The sequence below is a fragment of the Gymnoscopelus braueri genome, assembly GCF_963280865.1.
Source record: "Gymnoscopelus braueri genome assembly, chromosome: 16".
In the NCBI taxonomy this organism is placed as follows: domain Eukaryota; kingdom Metazoa; phylum Chordata; class Actinopteri; order Myctophiformes; family Myctophidae; genus Gymnoscopelus; species Gymnoscopelus braueri.
Window position 1 is genome coordinate 27,216,413 of NC_137616.1, and position 14,808 is coordinate 27,231,220.

At 42.8% G+C, this 14,808-nt stretch overlaps 1 protein-coding gene across 13 annotated transcripts in view; it reads left to right on the top strand.

Moving 5' to 3' along the window:
• utrn (utrophin) overlaps window positions 1-14,808 on the top strand; it is a gene marked incomplete at its 3' end in the record, with an annotated part of 232,858 nt that overhangs the window by 170,601 nt on the left and 47,449 nt on the right. For all 13 annotated transcript variants that reach the window (XM_080452440.1, XM_080452443.1, XM_080452444.1 and 10 more), the window contains 3 exons: window positions 942-1,088; window positions 6,026-6,104; window positions 7,428-7,488. In XM_080452440.1, the coding sequence (XP_080308566.1) occupies window positions 942-1,088; window positions 6,026-6,104; window positions 7,428-7,488 (287 nt within the window). The remainder of the gene's footprint in view (window positions 1-941; window positions 1,089-6,025; window positions 6,105-7,427; window positions 7,489-14,808) is intronic.

Sequence of the window (14,808 nt, forward strand, 5' to 3'; positions counted from 1 at the left end):
TCTGCGGTTCTATCACGAATGCATCTGGCTTGCATTTTTTGTTTTGTATTGTTTTGTTACAAAGTACAATACAATAATAACGATTTAAAAAATCCTTTTGAAGTGAGGTCAGTACATTTATCTCATAACAAACAATTAAGACCAATAAAATAATTATTCTGGGCAAAAAGCAACAATCGTCATGCCCTAATTCATTTTTTTGGTTAACAATTGTTTTTATTATTATATCGACAATACAATCATGTTCGAATGGGTAAATTAACAAATACAAGATACAAACACATACACAACTTAAAAACAACACAGAAGGTTAATACAAATAATAATACAAATAATAATAATAAACATAAACCCACCCACCCCTCCCCGGACCAACAATGACTCAAAATGCAAGGGCCGTCATGCACTAATTCATAATTATGAATGATACAGTAATATTGCAAATGAATCATTAATTAATGAGCCAACTAGGCAGAGATATGCTAAACATAAAATTGTTTTATTGCAGTCAATCATCATAATAAAACACAGGGCTATAACCTAGCTTTTTATATTTATTTACACAGCTATGGCAAGTGGTTCTGCGCATTCGCCATTTGCTCTTGCTACTAGTAAAAAATAAATAAGATAAAACTGAGGCTGGTAGCCTCACATAATAGCATAAGCATAGCTTGCGGGCAACAAACAGTGCATAGTACACCAGGAAAACATTTTGTTTTCCTGTTTAAACCTGATCTATTTTGTGATGGGTCATACAGGACTCTGAATCCAAAGAATATGAGTCTCAATATTGGTCTTATGGTGGTTATTTGATTTTGTTTACAGTGACTTTTGATGAACTTCAGCGACTATTGAAAAATCTGCACAGCCCCAAAACCATATTTTGATGTTCCTTTGGCCATGAATCCTCACCCTCTTTCTCCTCCCTCCTCTCACCCCAGGCCTTCAGGGAGGAGATCAGCCCGCTAAGGCAGGATGTGCGCATGGTCAATGAGCTGTCCTCAGAACTGACCCCACTGGATGTTCAGCTGTCTTCCACGGCCTCCAGACAACTGGACCAGCTCAATATGAGATGGAAGCTGCTACAGGTACAGTTCTACAGGGCCACAAGGATCATGTAAATGCCATAAATCATCAACACGGCATCTGATCTGCACCAAATATGAATCACACATTGAGGAGCCTCTAAACAATACCAAAAGCTATTTCACTTCCACCCATAGAGGGCACCACAAATGATACAAATGTCACTGTTAGTTGCCTAAATGGTTTCTCCCACCAAATTAGGCACAAATGGTCTCGTGAACATGAAACAGGTTTTTTTTCCCCATACTTTTTAATTGGTGTAATTGCCTACACAAATTTGTTGGGAGGGCATATTTCTTACATCTTTCATATATCATGAACACACCATCCAATCATACCCAATTACATGTTGAGGGGCCTTTTTAGAGCGGAGATCTGCATTCCGAGAAGCTTACCGTATTCTTTTTTTTCTTTTATAGACCCAATTATATATGCAGTAAGGCTTATCTTTTATATGAATCCCTGCTCCATATTCTTCTCTCTCTGTCTGCTTGCTGATTCACCCTGTGTGCCAGATGGAAATGTTTCTTATATCATTAGAGATTAAGGGAAGAAGATCATGTGAATCAGAGCGCAAATTCCCTCATTTGTATGTGCTGTATACGTGTGAGTTTGCGGGTGTGTATGAGAGGGGTGTGGCAGGTGGCTCCCCATATATGTTACGTCCCCTAGTCTAGAAGGGACGCAACATGAAATGGCAAAGGACTGAAACTGAATTTAAAATGGAACATATATTTATTACAACAAAAATGGAAATAATTTCAAAGCTTTTAGACAGACTTGACAATCAATTTGCCACAGGCAGGTGTCTGTCAGTTTGCCAATCAACAGTCACCAGTTTCCACATCGGAACACAGGAAATAACACAGGATAATACAATGCAAAATAACATAAATACAAAATAATTATACAAATACAAAATAAATACGTCTGGCCGTAATACTCCCCTTCCTAAAGAAAACTTCTTTCCTAAAGAAAACGTTTTCTCCAGAAGGTCTAAAACAGAGATAGAAAATTAGCACAGCCGCATTAACAATTTCAAATTCAAGTTCAAAGTTGGCCTCTCTCTCTTTTAAACATACAAAGGGAACACTAGTACGGCGATTGAATTCACAATCACCGAGTGGATCAAAAGGGATATGAAGGGGACACGAAGGACTGAACAAAAGGGCTAAGGTACAACTGAATTAACTCACCATCAGAATTGTCATCCCGCTAATGCGTCATGTCATTATGATGGCTGAACACATTACTGAAGTTGCCAGACTGTGTTCACAAAACTAACCTTTTGTTCATTCAAAAACGATGAGACACTCAAAAGTTTGGTTGCTGGCAGGCTTCTTAAACAGGAGGGAATGCTTGCTCAGCCTTACCCAACAATTTACGGTATATTGCAATAGCAACCAAAACAAATGCACTAAAATAACAATGGAATCAACCTCAGATTGTTCTATTACTAATGTTAATATTTTTAAAATGGCGGTGTTAGGCTGAGGGGCAGGTATGCACTGTCATCTCTAGCCCTAATGCGCACACGCATCATCTCCTTGGTTCGAGCTCCACCAACCCACAGCTGCACTCACCACGTAGTAGGTTTGATAGTTGCCGCCAGGATACCCTTCTCCAAAAGAAAACCTCCGCCTTGTTGGCACCTGCTGAAACGGAGACATTAAAGATTTTAGCGATCAATACTACATTAATGCAATGACCCAATCTCTCTAAGGGCAGGGGATCTGTGCAAACTCATCTAAAGAAAACAAAAACACACAATGTATACAAACCTGCCAACCCTAAGTTTTAAAAACCAGTGTAACCAAATAAACTGATGTGATGAGCGAAAGTGTATAGTAACTAAACTTTAGAACGAGTCCCCATCGTCTGCTGTGTTTGTCCTTGTTAATTCCCCTCTGTGTCTTCATCACAACTCATTTTAAGCAGTTTTTGAAAATCCTCCTTTCTTTGACTACGCTGGACTTAACAGGTGGGACCGTATGAGTGCTGACAGACGGTTTCTGACGAGCCTAGTTTTCTGTGAGTGACATCTTATCTCACACTGTCTTGAGTTGCCTCACTACATCACTCCCACCTGTCAAAGTTCTACAAGTACATGTAGGTTAAGAGCAATTCCCTGTCAGGTCCATCTCATACCCAGATGGATCATAGCCCACAACGTTAACAGAAATAGCTAGAATTGAGGAGCTATGTGGGCAGGAAACCTGTCTAGCTCCATTAAGGTCTCTTTGGAACCCCCACCCCCACCCAGCTGAGTGCCAGCCTGGCCCTCTGGTGTACCCATGGTGCCCAGTGGCTGAGGATGAGGCCATACAGTCACACACACAGCCCAGCTGGGATGGCATCAAACTGAAGGCAGGCGCAGATGGGCTGAGACCTGACAGACACCGAGGTGGAACATTGTGGAGCGTAGCCAATTCAGTAGTGCGTGTCCAAGTCCGTTACTAATCTCCCTGCACAGAGGCCGCGCCATGTCCCCGCTTCAGAAAAGGATGAATTTTAGGGATGCACTCCAGCAGGGAAGAAGAAAAAAAGAAAGACCTGAAGGGAAATGGGTATTTTTTTTATAAATTAATCAGGAGTTGGGTGTCCCAATAGAACCGCAGGGGGAAAAACCCTGAAAGCTTCTCTGTGATAAGTGTGACACTAAAAAGACACTGGGGGGAGAGTTCTGGAACTTTCTGCCCTTGATTTCCCTACGCTTAGTGTACTTACTGCAAAGAATATGTCCAGTTACTAAGAAGATGGCACAGGGGATGGCAGAGAATATGTCAGCTGTTCACTTTGTACTAGTTTCTCTCATTTTTACTGCTTTTCCTTCCTCACAGTGTGAGTGAACTAAGATGACAGTTTCACTAATAAGCCAAGTCCGACTGTGCAGTGTGATGATTCGGTTGGCTTATGCAGGCAGCCCCCATCTTCCTCTCTGTGGGACGGTAACCATTTTAGTCATTAGTGGAGAGCAAGGGCAGAGAAAGAGACAGAGCGGTGAGCTATTCCGTGCCTCCTATTTCCTGGCTCCCCGAAGAGAATGGCCTTATCTGTCCACCATAAGTGTGTGTCTGTGTGTGTGAGATTAAGTGTGTCAGTAATATTGGCAGTCTATTCTAATGCAGCGCAATAACCTCACTGTTATGGAAGAGAGACACACACACACACACACACACACACACACACACACACACACACACACACACACACACACACACACACACACACACACACACACACACACACACACACACACACCCAGCTAGAGTCAAAACACAACATAAAGGAGTGTGTGTGGTTTTAATAAATACCTGGTGTGGAGCTACCGTAAACATAGCATTAAAGAGCAATGCTTTTGAAGAAATATTTAATAGGTCTCGGTTTGTAATTGCCTTTACTTAAGCCATCCAATTACTGATCTGCGATGCTTAATGTAGCACTTCACCCATTATCAACCTTATCTTCATGTAATTGGACCTCACTAATGTTCATTATAAGATGACACCGTTTCTGTCTACTCGCTCTGAATCTCAGAGGTGGGCTATGGACAGTTGCCTACCAGTGACATCATCAGCGGGATTCCAATATAATGGAAACTAATTAGACCTATGAGGGGGGAAATTCAGTTTGCACATTGAAAGTTAGCATGATGAAGTAGAAGTTCACTAGTACAGACCACGTCTTCAAACCATACATCATTTAAGGTTTTTTATTTCGAAAAGGAGATAAACCTGTCAGGAATAAATGAATTGATGATGAATGGATGAAGAGGAGAGGAAGAGGAGGGATGTATTGATTGAGGGATGAAGAGGGATGTAATGTATAAGGTTGGAGAGAGAGGAAGGGGAGATACGATGTGGAAGAGGGAGGAGGGGTGGCGAGGAAGAGGGGAGCGGAGGAGACGAGGGGAAGTGGCGAGGATGAAAGGGTGAGGATGGGGGGTGAGGATGAAAGGGGAGAGGAAGAGATGGAGAGAGAATGGAGGGCATGACCGTGTGAGCTCCAAGGGGGTAGGGGACCCTGAGTATTTGGCCTGGGGTCCGAAGAGAGAGATGTATATCTTGGCAGTCGTCTAGGGACGCGCTCTTTCACTCCAAGACCCCCATCTGGAACCTGAAAATTAGGATAGATCGGAGAAGACTGGAAGAAAAAATGGGAGGGAGGGAGGGATACGAAGTACAATGCACAAGTGACAGGTAGACCTGGCAGGTACAAATGGTCCTCACTTATTGGTGAAAGGGGAGGAGTTCAGGCGGAAAGCTATCAGTTACCACAGTAGCAAAGTCACGGAGAGGAGTATGGGTGGAGTTGTGTTCAGTTACCATGACAGATAAGGATCATGGGAATAGAGTGAGGGGAAAGCAGGGTGAAGAACAATGTTATTGTTTGAAGCTGTAGTCTTCCTCCCGAACTTACGTTGTGCCAACTCCATTTATTGTTCTTGCAAAGAAAAGAAAAAAAGTTTGAAATCTTGTTTGATATTTCCATCGATGCTGTTATTGGTAGGCATAGATTTCTGAACTGTGCACAGCCCACCTCTGAGAGACGTGAGTAGACAGAGTAGACAGAAATGGTACATGTACCATGTTTTAATGAGCATTACCGTGGACCAATTATATGAAGATAAAATGGTGCTTCGGTAAGACTGTGACTATCGTGACCTTGTAGAATTTACCTCATCTTTTGTGCGTGTTGCACAACACTTTGTCGCTGAAGCATGAATTAGTCTTACTGTAACTGTCTGTCTAATAGCTAATTTATACAGTGGTATTGCAAACCAAAAATAGCCGATCTACCAGCTCTCAAACCGTCATGGACGTAACGTGTTGTGAGCTTGTAGATCAGTAATTTCGCCGTGTGACACTGTTGTATGAGGGTATATAAATGAAGCCTAATTGTCTTGTTTGTCTGTATGTCTGTCTGTCTGTGTGTCCAGGTGTCTGTGGAGGACAGATTGAAGCTACTGCAGGAAGCCCACAGGGACTTCGGGCCCTCCTCCCAACACTTTCTGTCCAGTGAGTATACCGACCTCATCGTGGTTCACACCTGCTCCCTGTTTCTCACTTTACATCTTTAAATCTTTTATCTAATCTTTTACATTACATAGTCATGTAGGGGTGGGGGTGTCACAGCTCACAGGACATAACGTAGAGTACTGTACATGCAGGGATACACACAAACAGGCTGTGTGGTTTGCAGATGAGGCACTTTGCTCTTGAATAATGCAGGGCTTAATTACAGTTCTCCGTTGGCTTCCTGCACTTGCCATCCACTCAGTATGGTTAACAGAGAGTTTAGGCAGATAAACAGACCGAGTGAGAGAGAGAGAGGGAGAAGGGTAGGATAAATGTAAGCACTGAGACCATTAAGTCTCCTTCTCCCCCCCCCCTCCCCCTCACTCTCTATCTCTCTCTCTCACACCATTTTCCATAGTCATATTCAATAACCATTAGTGTTATTCTCCTGTACCCGACTCTACGACACCACAACAAAATGGATGGCGCACTGTTCTGTCCAGGTGTGAAACCACACCGAAATGCTGCGTCTCCAACAGACTGCAATTTACCCCCACCCCGCTCTCCTCCTCCGACAACAAGAAAAGGAAAAGGAAATCCAAAGCAGTCCACTTTCCCTCTTCATCTTCCCTCCGCTTTTGCTCTCATTACGCCAGTTACTAAATGTTCCCTCCGGTATCGGTGGAGACTTCTGCCTGCTTATCTCATCTAGCTCGCTCAGTATCTCATAATCTCAATTTCCCGTATTGTCGTCTCATCTCACCTCACCTCGCCATCCTGCTGGGAGGGGAGAAACTAGAGGAGGGTAATAAATCAAGTAACAGCTCCTCTCCATACTGGTGTGTGTGTGTGACAGCCGCTATGAAGTCTTACCGTTTGAAGCACTTGTCATGCCGTGCAAATTGCTTTTGTGTCTTAGGAGATCCTCCTACTTATAGCCATTCTCGCCACTCCGACCCTTTTATCTGTATGTATTCTCATAATGAAACCTACGAGATTAGACATTATGCAGCCGACGGGGGATCTTCTTTCTGAGATTTTTGTCTCTGACTAAGCACTCACCCCTCACACTCTCACCCCGCTCTCTCACACATCCTCTCTGGTAAAAGAGTAATAATACCCATTTGCTTTATTTTCCAATTTCATGCACAGTAACAGTCCTCTTCGCGCAAGTAGCCTGTACTATTACACAACTATTAAGTACTAGATTTATTTAAGGGTGAAAGCGAAATGGAAAACTGACGCATGTAGAGTTGTGCCACATTTATTTATAATGGTGTTTTATTTATAATTCTTTCTTTCTGTCCCTTTCCATTTCTCCAGCCTCTGTACAGCTCCCGTGGCAACGAGCAGTTTCTCAGAACAAGGTTCCCTATTACATCAAGTGAGTGCTGAAGAATGGTTTGCATCAATTTGTTTGTGTGTGTGTGTGTGTGTGTGTGTGTGTGTGTGTGTGTGTGTGTGTGTGTGTGTGTGTGTGTGTGTGTGTGTGTGTGTGTGTGTGTGTGTGTGTGTGTGTGATTGTGCTGCTGCCTGCATAGGTTGATGATTTTTGTGGAAATGAGAGTTCCAGTGCAGGGATGAAATCCAGACATACAGTACCGGTAATACCCGGCGTGAATATTTGCTGTTTTTCTGCTAGCAATCAGCTGGAAATCTCATTTAGAATAGTGTGTTGTTTGCTGTCTTTCACATCCTGGAATAGGCACTTAACAGAAATAAGAAAACATGGCAACATTTTCTTATTTCTGTTATATGTTTTTTGTCCTTGATGTTTCAGTCCCCTTCAATGGCAACCTTAGCGAGGGACTTTGGAGGAGAAAAGCGTCTTGGGTTTCCAAGTGTCGTCCTCTTGTTGGTCTAAAATGTTGTATGTCGGTACTGATCTCTTTCACTTTCATTTACTTTATTTTTCTTGATTTTTGTTCCTTTCATCCCTTGACCATAGCTTGTCCTCCAAGATCCGGGTGTAATACAAAAACAGTAATGAACAACTATTAAGCACACAAAATGTAGTGTTGTGAATAATAGTCCCGGTATTCACAACAAAATAACTTATTAGAAAGAACAAAGAATCCCCCCCCTCTTTTTTGTTTCTAGACAATTATTTTTACTTGTCGGCAGCCCTAACGGTGCCGACAGGCACCGTTCCAGTCATAGCAGTCGCTAGCACAGGGACAAAGATAACCCTCCCCGCCTGGCTTCCCTCCTCCTGAACACAGACAATTGTGTGTGTGTGTGTGGACCCTCAGCAAGCCGGATGCACCACGGTGGATTAGAACCCCTAGACTCTGTGGAGCAAAGACTTGCATTTCAAAACCAAACTCCACAGCCTCAAGACGCCCAAAAATCTATTGTATCCCTCACATTTCTCACTCCCCAGCTGGAAACTTTCTTTCACCCCTATTATCTGTTCGTGTATTATTTAAATTCAAGGTGTTTCACTCACACATTGCTCATTCAGCACAGCAGTGGCCCTTCCATTTTAAATAGGTAATACGTGGGCCACATACCGAGACAGCCTGCCCCATTCTGTTCTAATAAGCAGCCTTACCTGGCCGTCAAGCTCCCAATTCTAATCTTTTGGGGGGGAAAAAGGCCAAGTTGCTCAAAAATTACTCACTTAGCCTTCTATTTGAAGGCAAAGAGAGTGTGGGGGGTCTATTCTGAAGCTCTGTAGCTCTCACCATCAAGGGGACAAATGTCTGGATAAACCAGCCAGGGATAATGACAAAGAAGAGAATAAAACAAGGCGATTTATTGAATTGATTTTGAAGGATTTTGATAAAGAGGGAATGCATGATGGATAGATGGATACAGTGAGTAGATACTGTAGTTGGAGGATAGATCGACAGACAGACAGAGGCAAAGACAGGTAAGTTGACAGAGATTCCTAGCACCCTAGTGCGGAGAAGCGAGAATGTTTGGAACCAAGTAGAGGTTGGCAGAGAGAAGCGGGGAGGCACCTGCATTGTGTTTAGGCCCGCAGCATTCTACCATAAGGGATCAGAGATGAAAGTGACAGAGTCACTCAGAGGACACATACTGTACACACACACGCAAGAATGATAACAACCCGAACTAGCACACAAACTCGACTCAACTCATACTTGGTTAACGAGAGGCACAGAAATCCCCATTTGCTCCCACACACACTTGCAAACATGCGCACACACACACACACCATATGTTTGACCAAGGGACTGAGGGATATGAGCAGGTTGTCTCTTCTCTAAAGAGCTTTCATAGTCTCAGAAACTGTAACGAGAGTTGAAAAGTTGAACGGGGGATTTCATCCCTTTCTTCCCATTTCTAAGTCTGTTAAAATGGCTCTGGTTCAGGTCTTATTGAAACACACACACACACACACACACACACACACACACACACACACACACACACACAATACAAACACAGTCTCGAGGCTCTGCAGCACTAATTGCAGGTCACAGGCAGTATGATTACATTCCTGGCGACACTGTTATCAGTCTTAGACACATTCATTAATAGGGGCTGTTGGGGGGGGGGGGGCTCTTGACTTATATTGGAAGGCTTCATTCATTTTATGTTGTCTGTATGTGGGAATGCACAAAACCACATTCCAAACCTTTGCGTAAAAATATATATTTTTTTGTGTCTGAGTGTGCATACAGTCAATTGCGTGCGTATGTGACCCCTTTCTGAGAAGTCTTTGTAGAACTCTACTAGAATTAATCACATTAGCTTTAATTACTTTTCTTACAGTCAATTCATAGCTATCTAAGAAGTCCTTAAAATGTACGTAGAGAAAAAAAGGTTTTGTGCACAGCAGTGGAAAGGAACACAAGGGGGGGGCAGCAAGAGAGACATTCAGAGGATGTCAAGTGCAGAGAGGGAGTGGCACTTATCACTTGTCAGTAGCACTTTGAGATAAGTCTTGCAGAAGGCTGTCACCCAAGAAAGCTGCTTGAAATCTTTGCCACCCACCACCCCGCCCCCATTCTCTGATACTCTTGAGTCACTCCGAGTTCACCTTATTTTTCACTCGCCAAATATTACGATTACAATAGATTACACACACGTCATCTACTGATTCATGATCATTCACAAGGGCGTCAATGTGTGAGACAGTGACAAACTCCCACCCTCAATGAGAGCTGCTGTCGTTCAGACTGTTGAGAAGCATGCTGTCTGTGGCCGGTCTGCAGCCAGCAGTTTTCCCCTTCTTCCCAGCCCCTCGGCACCCACCCTGCTTAAATGCTCACCGCAAGATGCCCCACCAAGGAATTATTTAGTCGTCTCCCTATGTATAATTTGTAACTCCAAGCTGTAAGGTGCAGAACATTTGTATTTATTTGTTTGATAATCTTGTTTTGTAGAAAAGTGCAACCAGACTGGGTGGTGAGATATGGCTTGGAAGTGTGTCATATTTTATGCAGGACTCTGTAGAGGAGGAAAGTCCTGCATAAATATATAATGAGACTATTATTTGTCATGTCTATGGAAGAAAGTTATTGTGAATAGTTACTGTAGTTTTGTCGCTGTCAACAACAGACTCCTATGCTCCCAGTAGATGCAATAACCCCCGCCCCCTCCAGCTATGCGACTCAAGTCCCATTGGATTTCAGCGCGAGATTACAGGCTTGAACTAGATAGTGGGCAACTGTAATAAAGTTTTTAAAAAGGTAGTAAAAAATAATAGCACCCCTTTTATTTGCTGAAAAAGTCATATTTTGTATTGGGGTGGAGGTTCTTCTTTGGCCTACTGGGAGTCTGCCGGCAAAGTTTCAAGCAAGAGATAAGTTGTTCACGGACAGACGGATGGATGCACGGACATACAGACAGACTCACAGGGCCGAAAACATAATCCCTCACCTACAGGCCTGGTGGGGATAAAAAATAGGGCCCAGGTTGAGAGGTTTATATAAATCATTTTATCAAGTTTTTATCAAATTGCTTCAGCTTTCTGTTTTACTTGCTCAGAAAGAAAGAAACCTCATAAAAGTATCTTGTAAAAAGGTTCTTGTTGCCACACCTTATTTATGACCCAATCCTCATCTTTCCTTCACTGCATGTCGTGTCTAAATCTACAGGCCAGCGTAATGTGGCTGTATAATGATTTGAATGGAGGAAATGTCAAGTGTCATAGCCTCCCTCATAACCCTCAAGATCCAATCAGCTTTATTTCCAGGTTCACTCGGCATGCTTACTGACCTTCAGCAGCTAGTCACACCCCAGCTACTCGGGAGTGTCCACTATGGTTGTGTCACCAGATGTTGGTACCAGATGTCAAATAAACATTAAGTTTAATTAGTCGTGTATAACTATAGTCGCTAGACCATGGAGGGAACACTGCCCTGTTTAGGAGGTTGAAACTTCATGATGCAAATCACAGTAAAATAGTATGTATGCACAAGTTATAGTTTCCACCAAATAGCATAAGCCCAATTATCATATTTGATTTGACATTATGAGCACAGATTCTGTGTTAGATCTCCTCCCACTGAAGAGTTTTTTTTAGAAACATAGATGCTCAGCAGGTAGTTTTCAGCCCCAAGCGGATCCTGAAAAAACAGCAAAAATAGAAATTAAATGCCTCCGTTCTCTATAATATGTTTTTATTTGTATTCTAGAGTAGCCAATTATTGTTACCCCTCTTTATTTTTACTCCTCTTTTCTGCCAATTTAGTCGTTAGCCAATTAACCCCACAATTAATCACATATCTGTGTTTCCACTACTATTTTACCCCATGGGCTCAACTGCCAGTGAGTAGCCCCCACCAGGAGGACATAGCGCCTCCATTCTACTCTTCCCGTTTTAACACCCTCTGTTTACAGGTGCTGCCCCAGCCCATAGGAGTCGCTAGCACAGCCACAAAGATCACCCTCCCCACCTATCTACCCTCCCCTGAACACGGGCAGTAGTGTTTGTATCACGCCCAGCAAAGCCGTATGCACAGCAGTGGATTAGCACCCCTAGACTCTGTGGTGAATGGACAGGTACTTTACCCCCTGTGCCACCCGAACGCTCTGTCCTTTATAGTCTTTGATGCTTTTGTTTCACTGGAAATAGTCACCTCGCCTGCAAATGGTTTAAGTCTGATTTGCTTTGTATCCAGCTCAACTCGACTACAGAGTAATGTGAATTACCAAAAAGAAAGGGTGGTAGAACAACAGAACAGTGCTGAGCAGTTGAATGTGAAAATGTAATCGTTTGTGAGCTGTGGTTAGTATTGGGGAAGCCACTCTGAAAATGTGATCAACTAAGCTGCCAATTACTCTACACTGACAATTGCAAAGCTATACAGCAAAGCTACCGCTGAACTAAGTTAAAGGAGCACTTTCCAAATGTTCAACCTTGTCTTCATATAATTGGTCCTCACTAATGATCATTATAAGATGGCACAATTATTTACATTCAAGACTACTTACATTGTTCGTAATAATCGAACACTCAGAAATATTCAATATGTACATTCAAGACTTCATTCTTATACACGCTATCACTCGCAGATATACACCTGAATATACCCATATACGCACATTCAAATATACCGTATATATATATAAGCACTAACACTACCACATCATACCAATACCCCTCAATCCACTTATGTACTTAATGTTTACTAAGGTAATAAAATGAAGTGTAAAGTCTGGTCAAATACCCATAGACTTTAATGGAATGAAAATGCTTCTGCAACCAGTAGGAGGGGAAATAGCGACACCCTATCCACAAGTTTCATTGTGGGCATCACTTCCTGTCGATTTGATCCCTGATTCCTGATCAAATCGACAGGAAGTGATGCCCACAAATTAATGCCTTAGGAAACTTGTGGATAGGCCATTAATGAGAACTGTGTTTTCGTTACTTTGCACTGGCTTCCTTTTCAAGATCGAAAGCTTGCCGCCTGGAGTAGACAGAAATGGTACCATCTTATAATGAACATTAGTGATGACCAATTATGTGAAGTAGGTTGAAAATGGGTGAAGTGGTCCTTTAAAGCTACATCATCCAATTCAAACTGAATTTGTCAGAATGTGTCAATGTCACAAACTAGAAGACAGACAGTAAGCAAGCATGCTCATTGTGAAAAGGGTATGTGTGTATTTGTAACTATGCGTTAGAAAAGTTACTGTTTGGCAGTTACTGTAACTCAAGTCTATGGCTATAGGACCTTCCTGCTAGCGCTCGAACACCATACAAGCATATTTTTCAAAAATGTCCGCACTTTCAACTGCATTACCACGCATTGATAACGTTTTTTCAAGGTACAGCAATATTTGATGGGTGTTGGGTGGGTGTTGGATGTTGAACATAGTTAAACTATCATACACTACTGGAAATAGTAATTAAGCTACTAATTTTACTTACTAGTTCCACTAGGCTCCTCAAGTCTGGCTGTGGATGTAAGCATATATTTTACACTTGCCTCTTTGCCTGTGCGTGCGACATAATGGCTTCTGACAGGCTCATTGTTTGTCTTTCTCAGAACTCACTGTGGTATAAAAAGAACATAGCCAATACAAAACTCTAGATTAAAAGCGCATTTGGCAGGCAATTGCTGAACCACTCCACAATCCGAAGGGTGGCTATTATCTAATGCTAATTAATAGGCTGGCCTGCTTTGCTTAGCCACATACTCTGATTTTGTCAAAGTAAAACAATAGCAAAGTCGTCATCACTGGAGCAGTTATTGTTCTTTTTCTGGAAAAATTCTGCAAAAAACTACCGGTAGTCAGTAGCTGTGTTTCATCTTAGTACTAATGCTGAATTGTCTTTGACATTTCGCTGCAGCCACTGCTGAATGGCAGAGCAGGGCTTACTCTGACAGCTGCTGTTGGCAGGAGTTTTGTCACTTTTGTCCCACCACTGTACATGTGCTCTTTGTGTGTGTTTGCATGCATGCATGCTGCTGTAGCTTAGTGGCGGCCATAGCTTAGTGGGCAGAGAGGCCGTCTGGTAATCAGAATGTCACCGCTGGCCTCTCGGCCCTGGTCTATGTGTCGAAGTGTCCCCTGAGCAAGACGCTTAACCCCTAACTGCTCCCCATCGAGCCCTCACATCCAAAAAATGCACAAACGCATGCCTGGGTGTGCAGTGTCCTGGATTTGCCAAAGGGAGTTTTCATCCACAAATGACGAATCCTAACATTAACGATTCAAGTCAAGCTCAACCAAACGAGGCCCGAGAGGCTCTCTGAGGATGCTTACGGCATTAGCAATGCAAGTCCAGGTGTGCATTTGTGTCTACTGAGAACAAAATTAGTAATAAAAACCTTGTGTGATGGCATACATTGTCCCACATTACCACCAGGGTTCACTGTCTTGGCGCAACCGCAGCCGTGTGTGTGTGTGTGTGTGTGTGTGTGTGTGTGGGGGGGGGGGGGTACATGGCCACTGACAGAAAGGTACCCACCTCCTTTTGCAGTATGTGGCAGAGCTGAAAGGGTTAGTTTTTTTTTTAATACTTTTCAGTTTACACTTTTTTTGACAGTGAATTTGGTTTGTAATTAGTGTGTGTGTGTGTGTGTGTGTGTGTGTGTGTGTACTGTATCAGCTCCTTAAGGCTTCTGTTTGAAGCGGGAACGTAAACAGGAAAACAGGATGAAACGTAAACAGGATGAAGTTGAGACAACACGGACACCTTTCATATTCATGTCTTCAGGGTGTACGAGCTGGAATTAGTTATGTCTGATTTATACCTGGTTGCGTGCCGTGTGGC